The following is a 13,086-nucleotide window of genomic DNA, read 5'->3' on the forward strand; positions in this document are numbered from 1 at the left end:
CTTGGATTGCATCATCCTTCTCAGAGAGCCCATTAGAAAACAGGAATTACCATTTTGTCACAAATTGCCTCAGAGTGAGAGGCTCTCCGACAGAAATGAACCTATCAGAAAACCGAGCAGACGCTGAGCGCCACAACAAGTGTCTGAAGCTGTGTGTGTGTTTTGGTGTTTCTAGGATGTAAAATGTGGACAGGAGAGCGAGTTAAAAACACATGAAAATGTGAACTCCTCTCCTTCCGGCCAGAGAAAAACACATGGGGAGTAATAGGAGAGAGGAGGGGTGAGCATGTCCTTTAGAGGGGCACAGTTCAAATTTGGTTTGTCCGAAAGTTAAAGTAAAGACATATTTTAAGAGAGGACAAGAATCTCTACTACACTGGAGAAAATGAAGCGCGTACCTTAATTTATGTGCCGATGAGGGCGAGTTACCAATAACTTTTTTCGATAATCATCGGCTCACTGACGCACTCTAACTGAAGATTCCTCCACTCTAACACCAACATTCCGTGCAATACACACACATGGGAAACTAAAACTTTCAGCAGAAATGAGGTGAGACGAACATCACGCTTGAACAATCGCTGTTCGGAAAGTATAAAAGATATCAGAAAGATGAAAACCCCACTTGAAAGACATGTTTTCCTCCGTTTTGAAGGTAAAATGGACTGTGTAGCTGGATGTATGCCAAAGTATCAGAGGTTTGAAAAAGCTGAAGATTTTTGAGGATTTTCGCCGTCTCTCATAGGAAATGAATGGAGTTTTTTGGCCACGTTAAAATATCGTCTTCTACCCAGAAACTCGACCCCGAACAGGCCCAGATGATCGGCTTTGGTTCGGGGGGACCCCGAAATGTCCAAAAGAGGAATAATAACTTTTATAATAATATCATCAACAACAAGAAGAATAAACTCTCAGGATAACAAGAATGACTGTGCGGAACCCGAGTCACTCATAATGTACAACTTTAATACAATTGTCAAATTAATATGGCGACTTTGACATTGAAGGAGCTGCCAGATACTGCAGATTAAGTTAAAATCAAAAGTTTTCCCGTTATATTATTGTTTGGTAAATCTTGAGTTCATTTTTTGTTCGTACATTAATTCTATTTCTTTTCAGCATTCCTTTTTTTGTTTGTCCACTTGTTTTTTCCGGAAACGTGTTTAAAAGAACTTTATTTTGAAAATACGAACGGAAGTCGTGTTTCCGTTAGCATGAGGCTAGCAGTTTAGCAGCTTTTCTGCAGTGAGTTATTGTGGCAGCGGGGCGAAACATAAGCTGTGATGCCAAGCTGAAGGATGCTGTGTCACCAGGTGTTCGACATTTATCGGCGTTAAGGGTTACACACGTTCCGCAAATTCACCGCAAACACAAAAGACGGGCTCGTCGGGAGAAATTCAGAATTCAGATGGAGACAAACGCTCCGAAACGACGAGACAACAAGAAATCACTGCGGGTGAAAGTCATCAGTCTGGGAAACGCGGAAGTCGGAAAGGTTTGTTTGGATTTAAAACCCGAATACATTTAATTTAAGGCATATCATAACCACGAAAATGCAGTAATGTACGAATGTAGCCTGTAATGTTTGTGTTGAAAAGCTGCCACCTGGTGTTGTACTCGGCCCACAGTTTGTCTCATTTAGGGAAAAAAATAATTATCTTTTTAACATCATCTCATCTGCGTGAACTGCAACACCCACCGGCACTGAATCCGTTTAAAACATTGATGTTTAATGAGTAAATGTTAGCTTGACTTATTATATTTATGAATCGTTGAGACGATCAAGTGTGTGTGTGTGTGTGTGTGTGTGTGTGTGTGTGTGTACACACATATATAACCACACCTGGAAGACAAATGCCTTTTAAATTGTCAGATTTGTGGAGGGAATCTGGAAAGATTTTGACGCTCATGATAAATGTCTTCTTCAGAGCTGCATTATCAAACGTTACTGTGAGAAGAGATTTGTGCCCAAGTATTTGGCCACGATCGGTATCGACTATGGTGTCACCAAGTAAGTTCACACACTGAAAGCATGGATGACTTTAAATTTCAAATGTTCCCGTTTGTATTTCATGGTAATCCAATTAATGATGGTGATGTGTGTTGTCAGAGTGCAGGTTCGGGACAGAGAAATAAAGGTGAACATCTTTGACATGGCTGGACATCCTTTCTTCTACGAAGTGAGTTAAAAAAATCATTTGGTTCTTCATTTGTTGTAGATGTTATATATTTATTCAACGACAAAATTGGCTTAAAAAAAAAACTAAATAAACAGTGAAACTGTCAGTGTAATGAGTTGTAATGTTACACATCTGCCAGCTGGTGGGGCTGTTGGACCAGGAAATTCATGTCTGTGCTCCACCTTCCTCCCTCCGTCCATCCGGCTGTCTGTCTCTTTTCCCTCCATCTTATCTCTCAGGTGCGTAATGAGTTCTATAAAGACAGTCAGGGGGTGCTGCTGGTTTATGACGTCGGCCTCAGGGAGAGCTTTGACGCCCTTGACAGCTGGCTTGGCGAAATGAAACAGGAAATGGGCTCTCAGGCCAACATGGACAGCATCGTGTTCGTTGTCTGTGCCAACAAGGTCAGACCCTTCATTATCAGTCCAGGAAACGTCTGTGCCCACACAAATGTCTGTTACTGTCAAAGCAAAGACAGGAAAGGAACTGGATGCCACAGGAAATTCTGGGGCTAGGGCTGCACAATAAATTTTCATCAATTTTGAGGTCCCGAATAATATATCATGATTATTTGTTAGATTTTAACCAAAGCAAATTTTACTGTCACATATGCTTCAATGGCAATGCCTGAGTGGAGGTTGTGAGAGGATTATTTGCAATGTGTTTGTTGGCCCTCATACATTCATCATCTTGAACTTTTTTTTTTTTTTTTTTTTTTTTTTTTTTAAAGTGGTTGAAGAGATTTGTTGTGTTGCTTTGCTGCACCAACACAGCTTTATGGCTTTCTTTGCATATGACCTGTTCTTGTTTTGTGTCAATTGCCTTGAACCTGAAATGCTTCCACACAATGGATGACGATCCACTTCTTGGGATAAGCCCCCTGCCCTCACCCTTGTTTTTGTTTGTTTGTTTTCTTTAAGATACCTATTCTGACCGGCGTCTGCTATCTACTGTGGAGCTCTCCCCACGTTTGCTGCTACTCTGTCCTCATTGGCTGTCAATTAGTAATACATCTAGAAATTAAGCTGCGTGATGGTGCAGGAAACAACTCTGATTGGCTCATGGAGGTGTGATCAGACAATGGTAACAGAGTGCCAGAGGCTTAAAGAAAGAGCGTTTTCTCCATCACTCCGAGGAGCGCTAAAAACATATGATACGGAACGTTCTATGAACAGAATGATGCATTTTAAATATTGCTTGATCACGCAAAATTGATCATGGGAAGCCAAAATTGTGATGGTATATTAAAATTGTATTAATTGTGCAGCCCTATCTGGGGCTGTTGGCCATTGCTGGTAAACTGTTTGATCCATGTGTGTAGGTGGACCTGACGAAGCGGCGGGTTGTGGATGAGGGGGAGGGCCGTCTGTGGGCAGAGTCCAGAGGCTTCCATTACTTTGAAACATCAGCACAGAGCGGAGAGGGCATCAACGAGATGTTCCAGGTTCACACAGGAACATGTCAACTCACATTCTAGTTTCTGAAACAAAGATGGATGTTGGAGAATTGTGTGTGTTTGTGTACATGTCCGTCCACTCAGGCATTCTTCTCATCCATCACTGACATGTGTGAAAATGGCGGAAAGCGCCCGGTGTCAGAAGTCAGTGTGGGCTTCACCAAAGAGCAGGCCGACACCATCCGACGCATCCGAAACAGCAAAGACTCATGGGATATGTTGGGAGTCAAACCTGGAGCCACACGGTGAGTTGATAAGTCACTCTGATCAGACTTGGAGCTAAGTTAAATTTTGAACTGATGGTGTTGGAAATTTTACAAATGGTGGAAAAAATTATTTTGTGAACAAACTAAACAGCTGCTACTAAAATAATGTTTGTAAATAATCATGAACACAATAACATAATGTTTCCGCTGACGATCCTCTCTTTGATCATGTGTTCTGAACACTTTGAGTCATCACGATTCTCCTCTGTTGGGTACTGACTTTAGTTCACGCCTCTTTGCAGGGAGGAGGTGAACAAAGCGTACAGGAAGTTGGCAGTCCTGTTGCACCCGGATAAATGTGTGGCACCCGGCAGTGAAGATGCCTTCAAGGCCGTGGTGAACGCCCGCACCTCCCTGCTAAAGAACATTAAATAAGACTGACACACACCTGTGCTGGTCAGAGGTCAGACCTCAGATGTGAACTGAAGTCACAGCTAAACCAACAGTATTTAGTACCGGTTGTGTGGGCCATGTTTCTTGCCACAGTGCTGAATGCCAACGACTACTTTTAACTTATTTCCTACATTTTATCTCTAAAGCAGCATGAGTGTAAGGAAGGTGATGGCATTGAAGTGTGAATCTATTCAAATGTAGTTTAAAAAAGAGAAAAGTCCTAATGTAGCTGTGAAAGAGTTAAATAAAACAGGTTGACATAAAAATTGTAATTTTTTTTTCAGGAAAAAAAAAACTTTTAAAGTAAACGATAATTTCAGAAAGCATCTTGAAATTGTTTTGTATTTGTTATATTGCTGACTTCTTTTCCTCCAGATTTGTGTGTGTTTCACACCGTCTCACTCTGCACCTTCAGGCATACCCTCAGCCACTGTGGTGATACCATCAGCAGCTGTGGTGCCATCAAAAAGCAAGCACACAACTGAACATTTCAGACATGGCTTATGCAATGGTTCTCTGCTGATGACATCACCAGCCCCTGGGTAGTGATTGGTAGATGCAGCTGTGACATCAGAAAGGCCAAACCAGTCTAAAGCCAAGAGCCAGCTTTGGGGTAGGATCAGTGTTCAGCTGTTTACTGTTCTGACATCATCCTGTTTCTGAATCCTTCATTTATAAGAATACATTCTTAAATTAATTTTAAATAAAGATCCAAAAATTGACAAGTGGAACAGAGTTAAAGAGCCAGCCGATGACATCAAACATAATGAAAATAATTGCCTCTATCTATTTGTCTATTTATAGTTATTTAGTATGGTGGTAAAGAGACTGTGTTTAAAGTTAGTTTCTAGTTTCTATGTTACTTTGTCACGGACTGAACTTCATACCTCATGGCTGTGACTCCAGTCAGGTTTTAATCATCTGGTCAAACATGACGTTAAGAAAACATGTTTTCATTTTATTCCCTGATGACTACGCAGGGTGTGACAGCTCTCTCTCTCTCTCTCTCTCTCTCTCTCTCTCTCTCTCGCTCTCTCTCTCGCTCTCTCTCTCGCTCTCTCGCTCTCTCTCTCGCTCTCTCGCTCTCTCTCTCTCTCTCTCTCTCTCTCTCTCTCCCTCTCTCTCTCTCTCTCCTCTCGCTCTCTCGCTCTCTCGCTCTCTCGCTCTCTCGCTCTCTCTCTCTCTCTCTCTCTCTCTCTCTCTCTCTCTCTGTGTGTGTGTTACAGTCTCACTGTTGAGCTTGTAAGTGCACGTTCTAATTGATTGTTTTTGAAATAAAAGAGAAAACCATGTTTCCTGCAGCCTTTGGCTGTCTCTGTGTTTTTATGTTATTAGGACATTTGTGTAAAATGGGGACGAAAGGTTTGAACATTAAGTTTTTACACCAGTGAAATTTGTAAGCTATTAAAATATTTTAGCCCTTTGAAAATATTCTTGAATTTTGGATTGTCCTGTAATGTTTTGGGAGATGGTGAAAGTATTTGACTATCTTGGATAGTTTTCAAAGTGTGTCCCTCTGGAACATTCCTTCAGAGACCGTCTGACCTTTTGACTTATTTCCAGATTCTTTTTAGAATGTAATATAGATATATTTTTTTAAGTGCTTTGTTTTGCGTGCTCAGTTTTTTATTTTTCATCCAGTTCTTGTTTCTGCTGTGCAAACTAAACACACAATTCAACACAATCTGACCTGGTTGGATGGCAGCCAATCCCATCATGCACTTGAAGGCACAGTCAGTCTGTCCTATTAATGAGCAGCTATCTGTCTCCGTTTCAGGGATTCCTGCTGGGATTAACTCGCACTGACATCTGCTGGTCCTCCTCTGTCTCCGTCCCCTGGTCTGTCTTGGTCCTTTTTTGTGTCAACCTCCACGGTCTGTCTCCGTCCCCTGGTCTGTCTTGGTCTTTCTTTGTGTCAACCTCCATGGTCTGTCTCTTCTCTGCTCTGTCTCAGAGGATTATGGACAAACCTCCATGTTTCGTTCATGTTGATTTTTCCCACCATGAAGGTAAATTCAACTGATTTTGTTTAATCTACTTTAATCCTATTTGGTTTTTTTTTTTTATTTATTAATTTTCAATGAAATTTGTTTTAATTTTGACTTTTTGCAGGTTTCTTTAAGAGATTTTGTAAAATATATGGGAACAGAAGATTGAAGAACTAAAAATCGAACACGTTGGAATGAATAAATTTTTATGGAGAATCTTTACATGCAGGTGAGGATGTTAAAAGAAAGCTGAACATGTCTATTAGAGAAGGAAAATGAACAGGAGAGTGAAATATAAATGAAGAATTAACAGAAACAGAACTGATTTTTAAAAATGATGGTTGAAACGGAAGGAGGACCAGGATCATCATCACTGATGGAGGCATGAGATTGCTGCTCATCTGGACCAATCACACGCAAAACACCAGTGGAGTCCAAATCCAGCAGGATCCAGCAGGTTGTGCTGTAATCTGATCATTTTTAGCCCTGAAGCTGGACCTGACCCGAGTCCAGGACACCCAGCCCAGAGAAAGTCCCTCAGTGTCCTGGCAAAGAGACAATCTGATCAACAGGACATCCAGACTGTTGACAACACAACTAAAGGTTGATGAGCGTGAGTACTGGAGGTATTCACTGGGTGGTGGCTGTTTAAATGTGCTCATTTAACGTCCTTCACCAATCAAGTTGCAGAAGATACTGGCTGCTCTCTTCCTGCTCTGGTAATCATGGATGACGAACGTGGCGAGCTGGAGAACGGCAACTGTGAGGCAGCGTGGCAGACCAGTGACATCTCCTTCAGTACCAACATAAGCCCCGCCCCCAGTCTTAGGAGGAAACAGCTGCTGTGGCAGAATGCTGTCAGAAACATCATCGACCAGCGCAATCTGTACTCGCTGAGGCTCGCTGGGGGCCTGGACGGGGCGAGGCACCGCATCACTGTCACGGATGCCTACATCGCTGACATCAATAGGTACAGATAGTGATGTCATCAACAGGTATTGTCAGTGATATCATCAGTGAGGTTCCCCTGACTTTTGCCTTTCAGGCAGATCCGTGCCAAGGTGTCATCTGGAACAATGTGGCAGAAGCGACGCTCTTCAGCTGCTCGAATCCAACCGATGTCCCCGAGGGTCACCACGGCATCGGCGACAAAACTTGATCCTGTTGGCGACACTGATTTCTTTGTGTCTGTGGGGTCGACAGTACGAGGCGTCTTCATTCCTGCTCTGCAGCTCACCTTCAAGTAAAGACGAGCAGCATCATGAGTCATGTGACCTTTTCCTCACCTTCACCAGAACATCAACATCTTATTCAGAAAGTTGGAGCATTGTTATAAATTACCTATCTTTTACACAATTACATTGACTTTGCCAGATCGTTGGACCTGGAGCAGCTGTATCAGCAGTTTTCATCTGGTCAGAGACAAACGTCTCTCATCGTCACCAACATCATCGACATCCTTGCCAGAATCCTCATCTCCCTGCTGACCTGGCGGCCAGGCTGGGGTGACACTTCCAGTGATTGGCTGGCCGGCCTGTTGGTGATCCTGTGGGTGGGAATCTATTCACTCGCTCTGACCAGGAGGGAGGTAGTGATGTCATCGCAATGGTTGAGGTATACTGGGAACGGTAATTCAGAACCAGTCCCTGTCTGTCTCTGTCTTTTTCTCAGGTCCCCGTCTCTGTCTCTCTCAGGTCCCTGTCTTTGGCGAGCTGGCTGTCTCAGACAGTCCAGGTTCTGGTTGGGGTCCTGGTTTGGGCGGACAGTGATCACTCCTGGTATGTCTTCTTCACCCTGTTCTCCACCTACAACCTGCTGCCCCTCCCCCTGCTCTGGTCCATCGTCGCTGGGACAACCACATCCACCCTGCACCTGCTTGTGGACGTCTGCTGCCATTACCACAACACTGACCTCAGAAAGGTTGTCATCCGTCCTGTCTTCCTTCCTTCCCTTCTTCCCCCTCTCACAGCATTCTACCTGCACAGGTGTTGGCGAAGGCGCTGCTGTACTTGGCCATGAACACAGCGGGACTGTTCATCCACTACCTGTCAGACCGGACTCAGAGACTATCCTTCCTGGAGACCAGACGCTGCATTGAGGGACGAGTCCGGCTGGAGAGAGAGAACCACCGACAGGTAGTGACGTACCTGGAACATCAGGTGAGCCTTTTCATTTAACTGCCGTGTGTTTGTGTTCCCCAGGAGCGGCTGGTGATGTCCATCCTGCCTCGCTTCCTGGTCCTGGAGATGATTGCTGACATGGCCGCTGTGGACGAATATCTGCTGCCTCAGCAGTTCCACAAGATCTACATCCACCACTACAAAGACGTCAGGTGACACCAACTTTATCTCAAATCTGAAGTTGAATGCATACAATCTGACTTCCTGATTTAAATTAATTAACTTCCTTGTACTTCCTGTTCCTGCAGCATCCTGTTTGCAGACATCATTGGCTTCACCTCTCTCTCATTGATTCTTTCTGCTCAGGAGCTCGTTAAAACTCTTAACGAACTTTTTGGACGCTTCGACAGGCTGGCTGAGGTAAGATCACCATGGCTACCACTCCATCTTCTCTGCCACATTTATTAGTTGTCTGGTGTTTACTTTGAAGATTATTTTTGGGCTTTTTAAGCATTTTGACCAGCAAGTCGCAGAGAAGCCGAAATGAAACAGGAAAAGAGAGCTTTTCTCTTTATAGCACAGAGCCCAGGTTAGAGTGGACTTGGGACACCACCACAACACTACACGCTCCGATCACCACACGAGCTGCCTACTTTCCCTTTTTAAATGTAGTTGTCCCTGACATGCTCTGCTGTGTGTTTCCTGTGTGTGCTTCGTTCAGGAGCATCAGTGTTTGCGGATAAAGATCCTGGGGGACTGTTATTACTGTGTGTCAGGGGTCCCAGAGCCTCAGAGAGGCCACGCCCGCTGCTGTGTGGAAATGGGCCTCAGTATGATCAACACAATACGGTAAAAGATGAGCTGATGTCACACTTAACCCGCTGCTGACAGGAAACTAACACACATGTTAACGTGTCTTAGGTTTGTGCGTCGGGAATTGCAGCAGGAGCTGGACATGAGGATCGGCATCCACTCTGGATCGGTTCTCTGTGGAATTCTGGGTCTGCAGAAGTGGCAGTTTGACATCTGGAGCTGGGACGTTGACATCACCAACAGTCTGGAGGCTGCAGGGCTGCCAGGGTCAGACATACACAGACACACTTCATTACGTTAATGCAATAAACTCTGATTCTCTGTAACCTCAGAGCGAGGAAAAGGCCAGAGCTTTAAATGAGGATGAGGCGCACCAGTTATGATGAGAGGGTAAAATGTCATTAAAGTTCTTGTGGGTCTTCAGCCGGATCCACATCTCCAGGGCCACGCTGGACAGTCTGGGCGGATTCTATGAGACAGAGGCGGGGCATGGCCAGGAGCGTAATGAGCTGCTACGTAAACACAACATCGACACGTTCCTGATCTGCCCGGCGCTGCAGGAGGAAGTGGAGCCACGAAGGATGAGGCGCACCAGTTACGATGAGATGACAACCTGGAGTGCTGAGCTACCGTTTGGAGACATCCTGAGGATGAACTTTGTGAGAACTAAACTTCAGTAATGTCTGTGACTTTGTGGACCTCATGACGTCTGATGTTCTCCATGTGACGCCCCATAGATCCTCGCCACGTTCACCAATGGTTCCCTGACCCAGCTGCCCAATCAGATCGCCGCTCTGAAGTCGGGATCACAGGAAGTCAACAAGAGGATCCGTCAGGCCATGGAGGTCCGGAGCAGCGAGCAAATGAGGAACGAGCACATCACCACCTTCACTCAGGTGTTCAAAGACTCCCACATCGAGGGAAAGGTGAGTCTGAGTCCTGGACCTGGTTCTCAGATGGACTGAGGTCTGGGGATGCTGATGGTCCTGGTTCTGTCCCTCAGTTCTCCAGGATGAGAGATGAGCTCTTCAAGTCCAACATGGTCTGTTCCTTCATCCTGCTGCTGCTGCTGATGGCTGTCCAAGTCCTGATCCCCGCACCACGGTACACCTCTGTCTGTCCACCTCACTTGATATTGAACACCTACTCCCACAATCCCTCTGTCTCCTGTCTGACAAGATCCAGCAGCGCCTCCCTTCCTGTTTCCTCTTCCTGTCCAGATTGTGTCCAATGATTGTTCAGTTCCTCATCAGCGGCTCCATTTATTCACTGCTGTTGTTGCTCACCCTGGGGGAGGAGTTTAAACGTTGCCCCGCCCCTCTTCAGTCACTCTGCTGCTGGATTCATGAAACCAGTAGCGCCCGTACACTGCTCACGCTCACCGCCATCGCTGTCAATTTCGGTGTCGCTTCCTCAGACATTGTGAGTTTCCTCTCTGGAGGTCAAAGAGCAAAAGAAGCAACTTTCAGGTTTAAAAATTCCCACCTTCTGTCCTCCACCCTCCTTTCTTCATTCCTCCTTTCCTCCCTTCCTCCAGCTGTGGTGTGACTCCTCAGATGTTCCCGTTTACAGCAGTGACTCCCTGCTGACTCTGCCCAACTCCACCGAGCCTGACATCAACATCTGTACACATCCAGAGGTGAGCCCCCATGAACCTCATGACATCACTGACCTGGTGTTGATGTCGTGGTGTAATTCCTCTTCCTGTTTACAGTACATGGTGCTGAGTGGTGTGGTTGCCATGGTTACCTGTGCAGTGTTCCTCCGGCTAAGCTGTGTGCTGAAGCTCGCTGCGCTCTTGATGGCCGCCATCCTTTACAGCTACCTCATTGAGACGAACAGGTGACCTCCGTGACGAGGACCTGTTAGCTGTAACCTTTGACCTGTCTGATGCTAAGCTAGCTGTTTGTGGGTCTCTTTGTGTTTGCCAGGACTCAGCAGTTGTGCAGGAAGGGAGTTTGTGTTGTTTTAATGGTGATGTTTGTTGGTGCTGTCCTCTACAACAGCAGACACGTGAGTTCTCATGGGATCTCCTGGTATCTACTGAGATTAGACAAAATCAGTCACTTGTGTTGGCGCTCTTCTTCGTTGGTAGCTGGAGGCGACGGCCCGGCTGGACTTCCTATGGCGTCTCCAGGCGAGAAAGGAAGTGGAAGATATGAAGGAGCTGAGGGAACATAATGAGTGTCTGCTGCTTAACATCCTGCCCGCCCACGTTGCCCAGCACTTCCTGGAGAGAGACCGCAACAATGAGGTAGGCTCACTTGTCCACAGGTGTGTCAGTCCTACGATTTCAGGTGGCTGCCTGTGTTCTTTGTGTGTCCTCTTGGTCAGTTGTTGTCATCGTGTACATTTGTGTTTAGGAGTTGTACTCACAGTCGTATGAGCAAGTCGGCGTCCTGTTTGCGTCACTGCCGGGATTCTCCAACTTCTATGAGCAGAAGGAAGTGATTCATCAACACGTCGAGTGTCTCCGCCTACTCAACCACATCATCAGTGACTTTGATGAGGTCACACACACAGACCAGTCAGGTTTAAACATATTACATAAAAGTTTGATTTGTAATGCTTTAAATGATGTGTGTGCGTGCGTGCCTGTGTGTGTTCACATGCACAGTTGTTGGATGAGTGTTTCTTTCAGGAGGTGGAGAAGATTAAAACCATCGGCAGCTCCTACATGGCGGCGTCTGGTCTGTCTCCAGATAGAAAGGTTTGTGTTTCAGTCTTCGTTTTAAATCGGAGTCAGAAAAGAAGTGTGACTGATTGTGTGTCTTGTTGTGGTGGTGCTGTTTGTGTTCAGGAGAGTGAGGACGACTGGATTCACCTGGCTGAGCTCGTCCTCTTCGCTCTGGCCATGCAGGAAACACTGAAGAAAATCAATACTCAGACAGGAAACAGCTTCCAGCTCCGAGTTGGTTCGTGCCATCGATTCATTCTTTGTGCTTAATAAATTATTTAGATATTTGGAAAGATTCTTGTTTCTTATTGATATCATCAACAGGAATCGCTCACGGTGCCGTCATCGCAGGTGTGATCGGCGCCACCAAACCTCAGTACGACATCTGGGGGACAACAGTGAACATGGCAAGCAGGATGGAGAGCACTGGAGTCAACGGGAGGATTCAGGTGAGGTCACCTGTCTGTGAGAGGGGGGTGGGGTCTTTGTGTAACATTGGTAACAGAATGTACCCCCACCCAGGTCCCAGAGTCCACCAGCTGTATTCTGGAGGAGCGCGGCTTCCTACGTCAGCTCAGAGGGAGCATTTACATCAAAGGCATCAGTGAGAGACAAGGGAAGGTGAGTCAGAGGGTCGACGGTCGACAGGAAGCTGTTTGTTTCTGACGCCTCTATCTTTGTCTGCCAGGTGCGCACCTTTTTCATCAGCAACGCTGAGGAGCGGTCCAGTTTCATGGAGCGTGGTGGTGGGCGGAGCTGCAGCCAGAACAGGAACACGTTGGGCGCTGTGGTCTTCAACCTGGTCCAGGCCAGGAAGAGGGATAGGCTAAAGGAAGAGAATGGAGGCTTTCACCTGGTGGAGGCGTCATAGGACGTCCTGACAGGCAGGTGTGGACACACTGGGAGGTCAAAGGGTGTGATGGCAGGGCGGTGTCTCCGTTAAATAAGACATGATGGAAACTTTTTCAAAATAAGAGCAATCAAGATAGGACTTCCTGTTTTTCACATCAATCCTGAACAGATTAATTAAAAATTAGTTAATGGTGAAAGCAATTATTGTTTTCTGTGTGAGTGTATGTTTGCGTGCATGTGACGCTTCCCTTCATGCTTTGAGGAATTTAATAGGAAGTGAAACAGTCCAGGCCTCACTCCTTGTTCTGATGTGAGTAATGAGGAGTTGGTTCACGTGTTCA

General features: G+C 45.7%; 2 protein-coding genes across 7 annotated transcripts; both read left to right on the forward strand.

Moving 5' to 3' along the window:
• The first annotated feature begins 1,203 nt into the window (after nucleotides 1–1,203).
• dnajc27 (DnaJ (Hsp40) homolog, subfamily C, member 27) lies at nucleotides 1,204–6,998 on the forward strand. Of its 4 annotated transcripts, none has more exons than XR_003841786.1 (10): nucleotides 1,204–1,495; nucleotides 1,929–2,011; nucleotides 2,111–2,180; nucleotides 2,420–2,584; nucleotides 3,502–3,624; nucleotides 3,721–3,881; nucleotides 4,145–4,305; nucleotides 4,671–4,908; nucleotides 6,073–6,304; nucleotides 6,408–6,998. XR_003841786.1 is itself a non-coding variant. In XM_029522697.1 (7 exons), exons 1-7 carry the CDS (start codon nucleotides 1,409–1,411, stop codon nucleotides 4,275–4,277), a joined length of 822 nt encoding a protein of 273 aa, XP_029378557.1. In that variant the 5' UTR covers nucleotides 1,204–1,408; the 3' UTR covers nucleotides 4,278–5,381. The 4 variants fall into 4 exon arrangements, 1 of the variants encoding a protein (XP_029378557.1); XR_003841787.1 differs by having other exon boundaries at nucleotides 4,711–4,908; XR_003841785.1 differs by having other exon boundaries at nucleotides 4,145–4,908.
• On the forward strand, nucleotides 4,280–12,792 carry LOC115056325 (adenylate cyclase type 8-like). 3 transcript variants are annotated; one of them, XM_029522671.1, is made up of 25 exons: nucleotides 4,280–4,908; nucleotides 6,073–6,304; nucleotides 6,408–6,896; nucleotides 6,968–7,253; nucleotides 7,329–7,526; nucleotides 7,658–7,897; nucleotides 7,978–8,203; nucleotides 8,269–8,418; nucleotides 8,485–8,615; nucleotides 8,712–8,823; nucleotides 9,125–9,252; nucleotides 9,325–9,483; nucleotides 9,641–9,875; nucleotides 9,954–10,142; nucleotides 10,220–10,320; nucleotides 10,437–10,638; nucleotides 10,754–10,855; nucleotides 10,931–11,058; nucleotides 11,148–11,229; nucleotides 11,312–11,470; nucleotides 11,580–11,726; nucleotides 11,834–12,131; nucleotides 12,218–12,342; nucleotides 12,416–12,514; nucleotides 12,582–12,792. In XM_029522671.1, the coding sequence occupies exons 4-25, from the start codon at nucleotides 7,009–7,011 to the stop codon at nucleotides 12,762–12,764; spliced, it is 3,639 nt and encodes a 1,212-aa protein (XP_029378531.1). In that variant the 5' UTR covers nucleotides 4,280–4,908; nucleotides 6,073–6,304; nucleotides 6,408–6,896; nucleotides 6,968–7,008; the 3' UTR covers nucleotides 12,765–12,792. The 3 variants fall into 3 exon arrangements, with proteins under 3 accessions (XP_029378531.1, XP_029378522.1, XP_029378539.1); XM_029522662.1 differs by having other exon boundaries at nucleotides 6,408–6,512; nucleotides 6,637–7,253; XM_029522679.1 differs by lacking the exons at nucleotides 12,416–12,514; nucleotides 12,582–12,792 and having other exon boundaries at nucleotides 6,408–7,253; nucleotides 11,580–11,926; nucleotides 12,017–12,131.
• The last annotated feature ends 294 nt before the right edge of the window (nucleotides 12,793–13,086 follow it).

Source organism: Echeneis naucrates, chromosome 2 (genome assembly GCF_900963305.1).
Source record: "Echeneis naucrates chromosome 2, fEcheNa1.1, whole genome shotgun sequence".
Taxonomy (NCBI): domain Eukaryota; kingdom Metazoa; phylum Chordata; class Actinopteri; order Carangiformes; family Echeneidae; genus Echeneis; species Echeneis naucrates.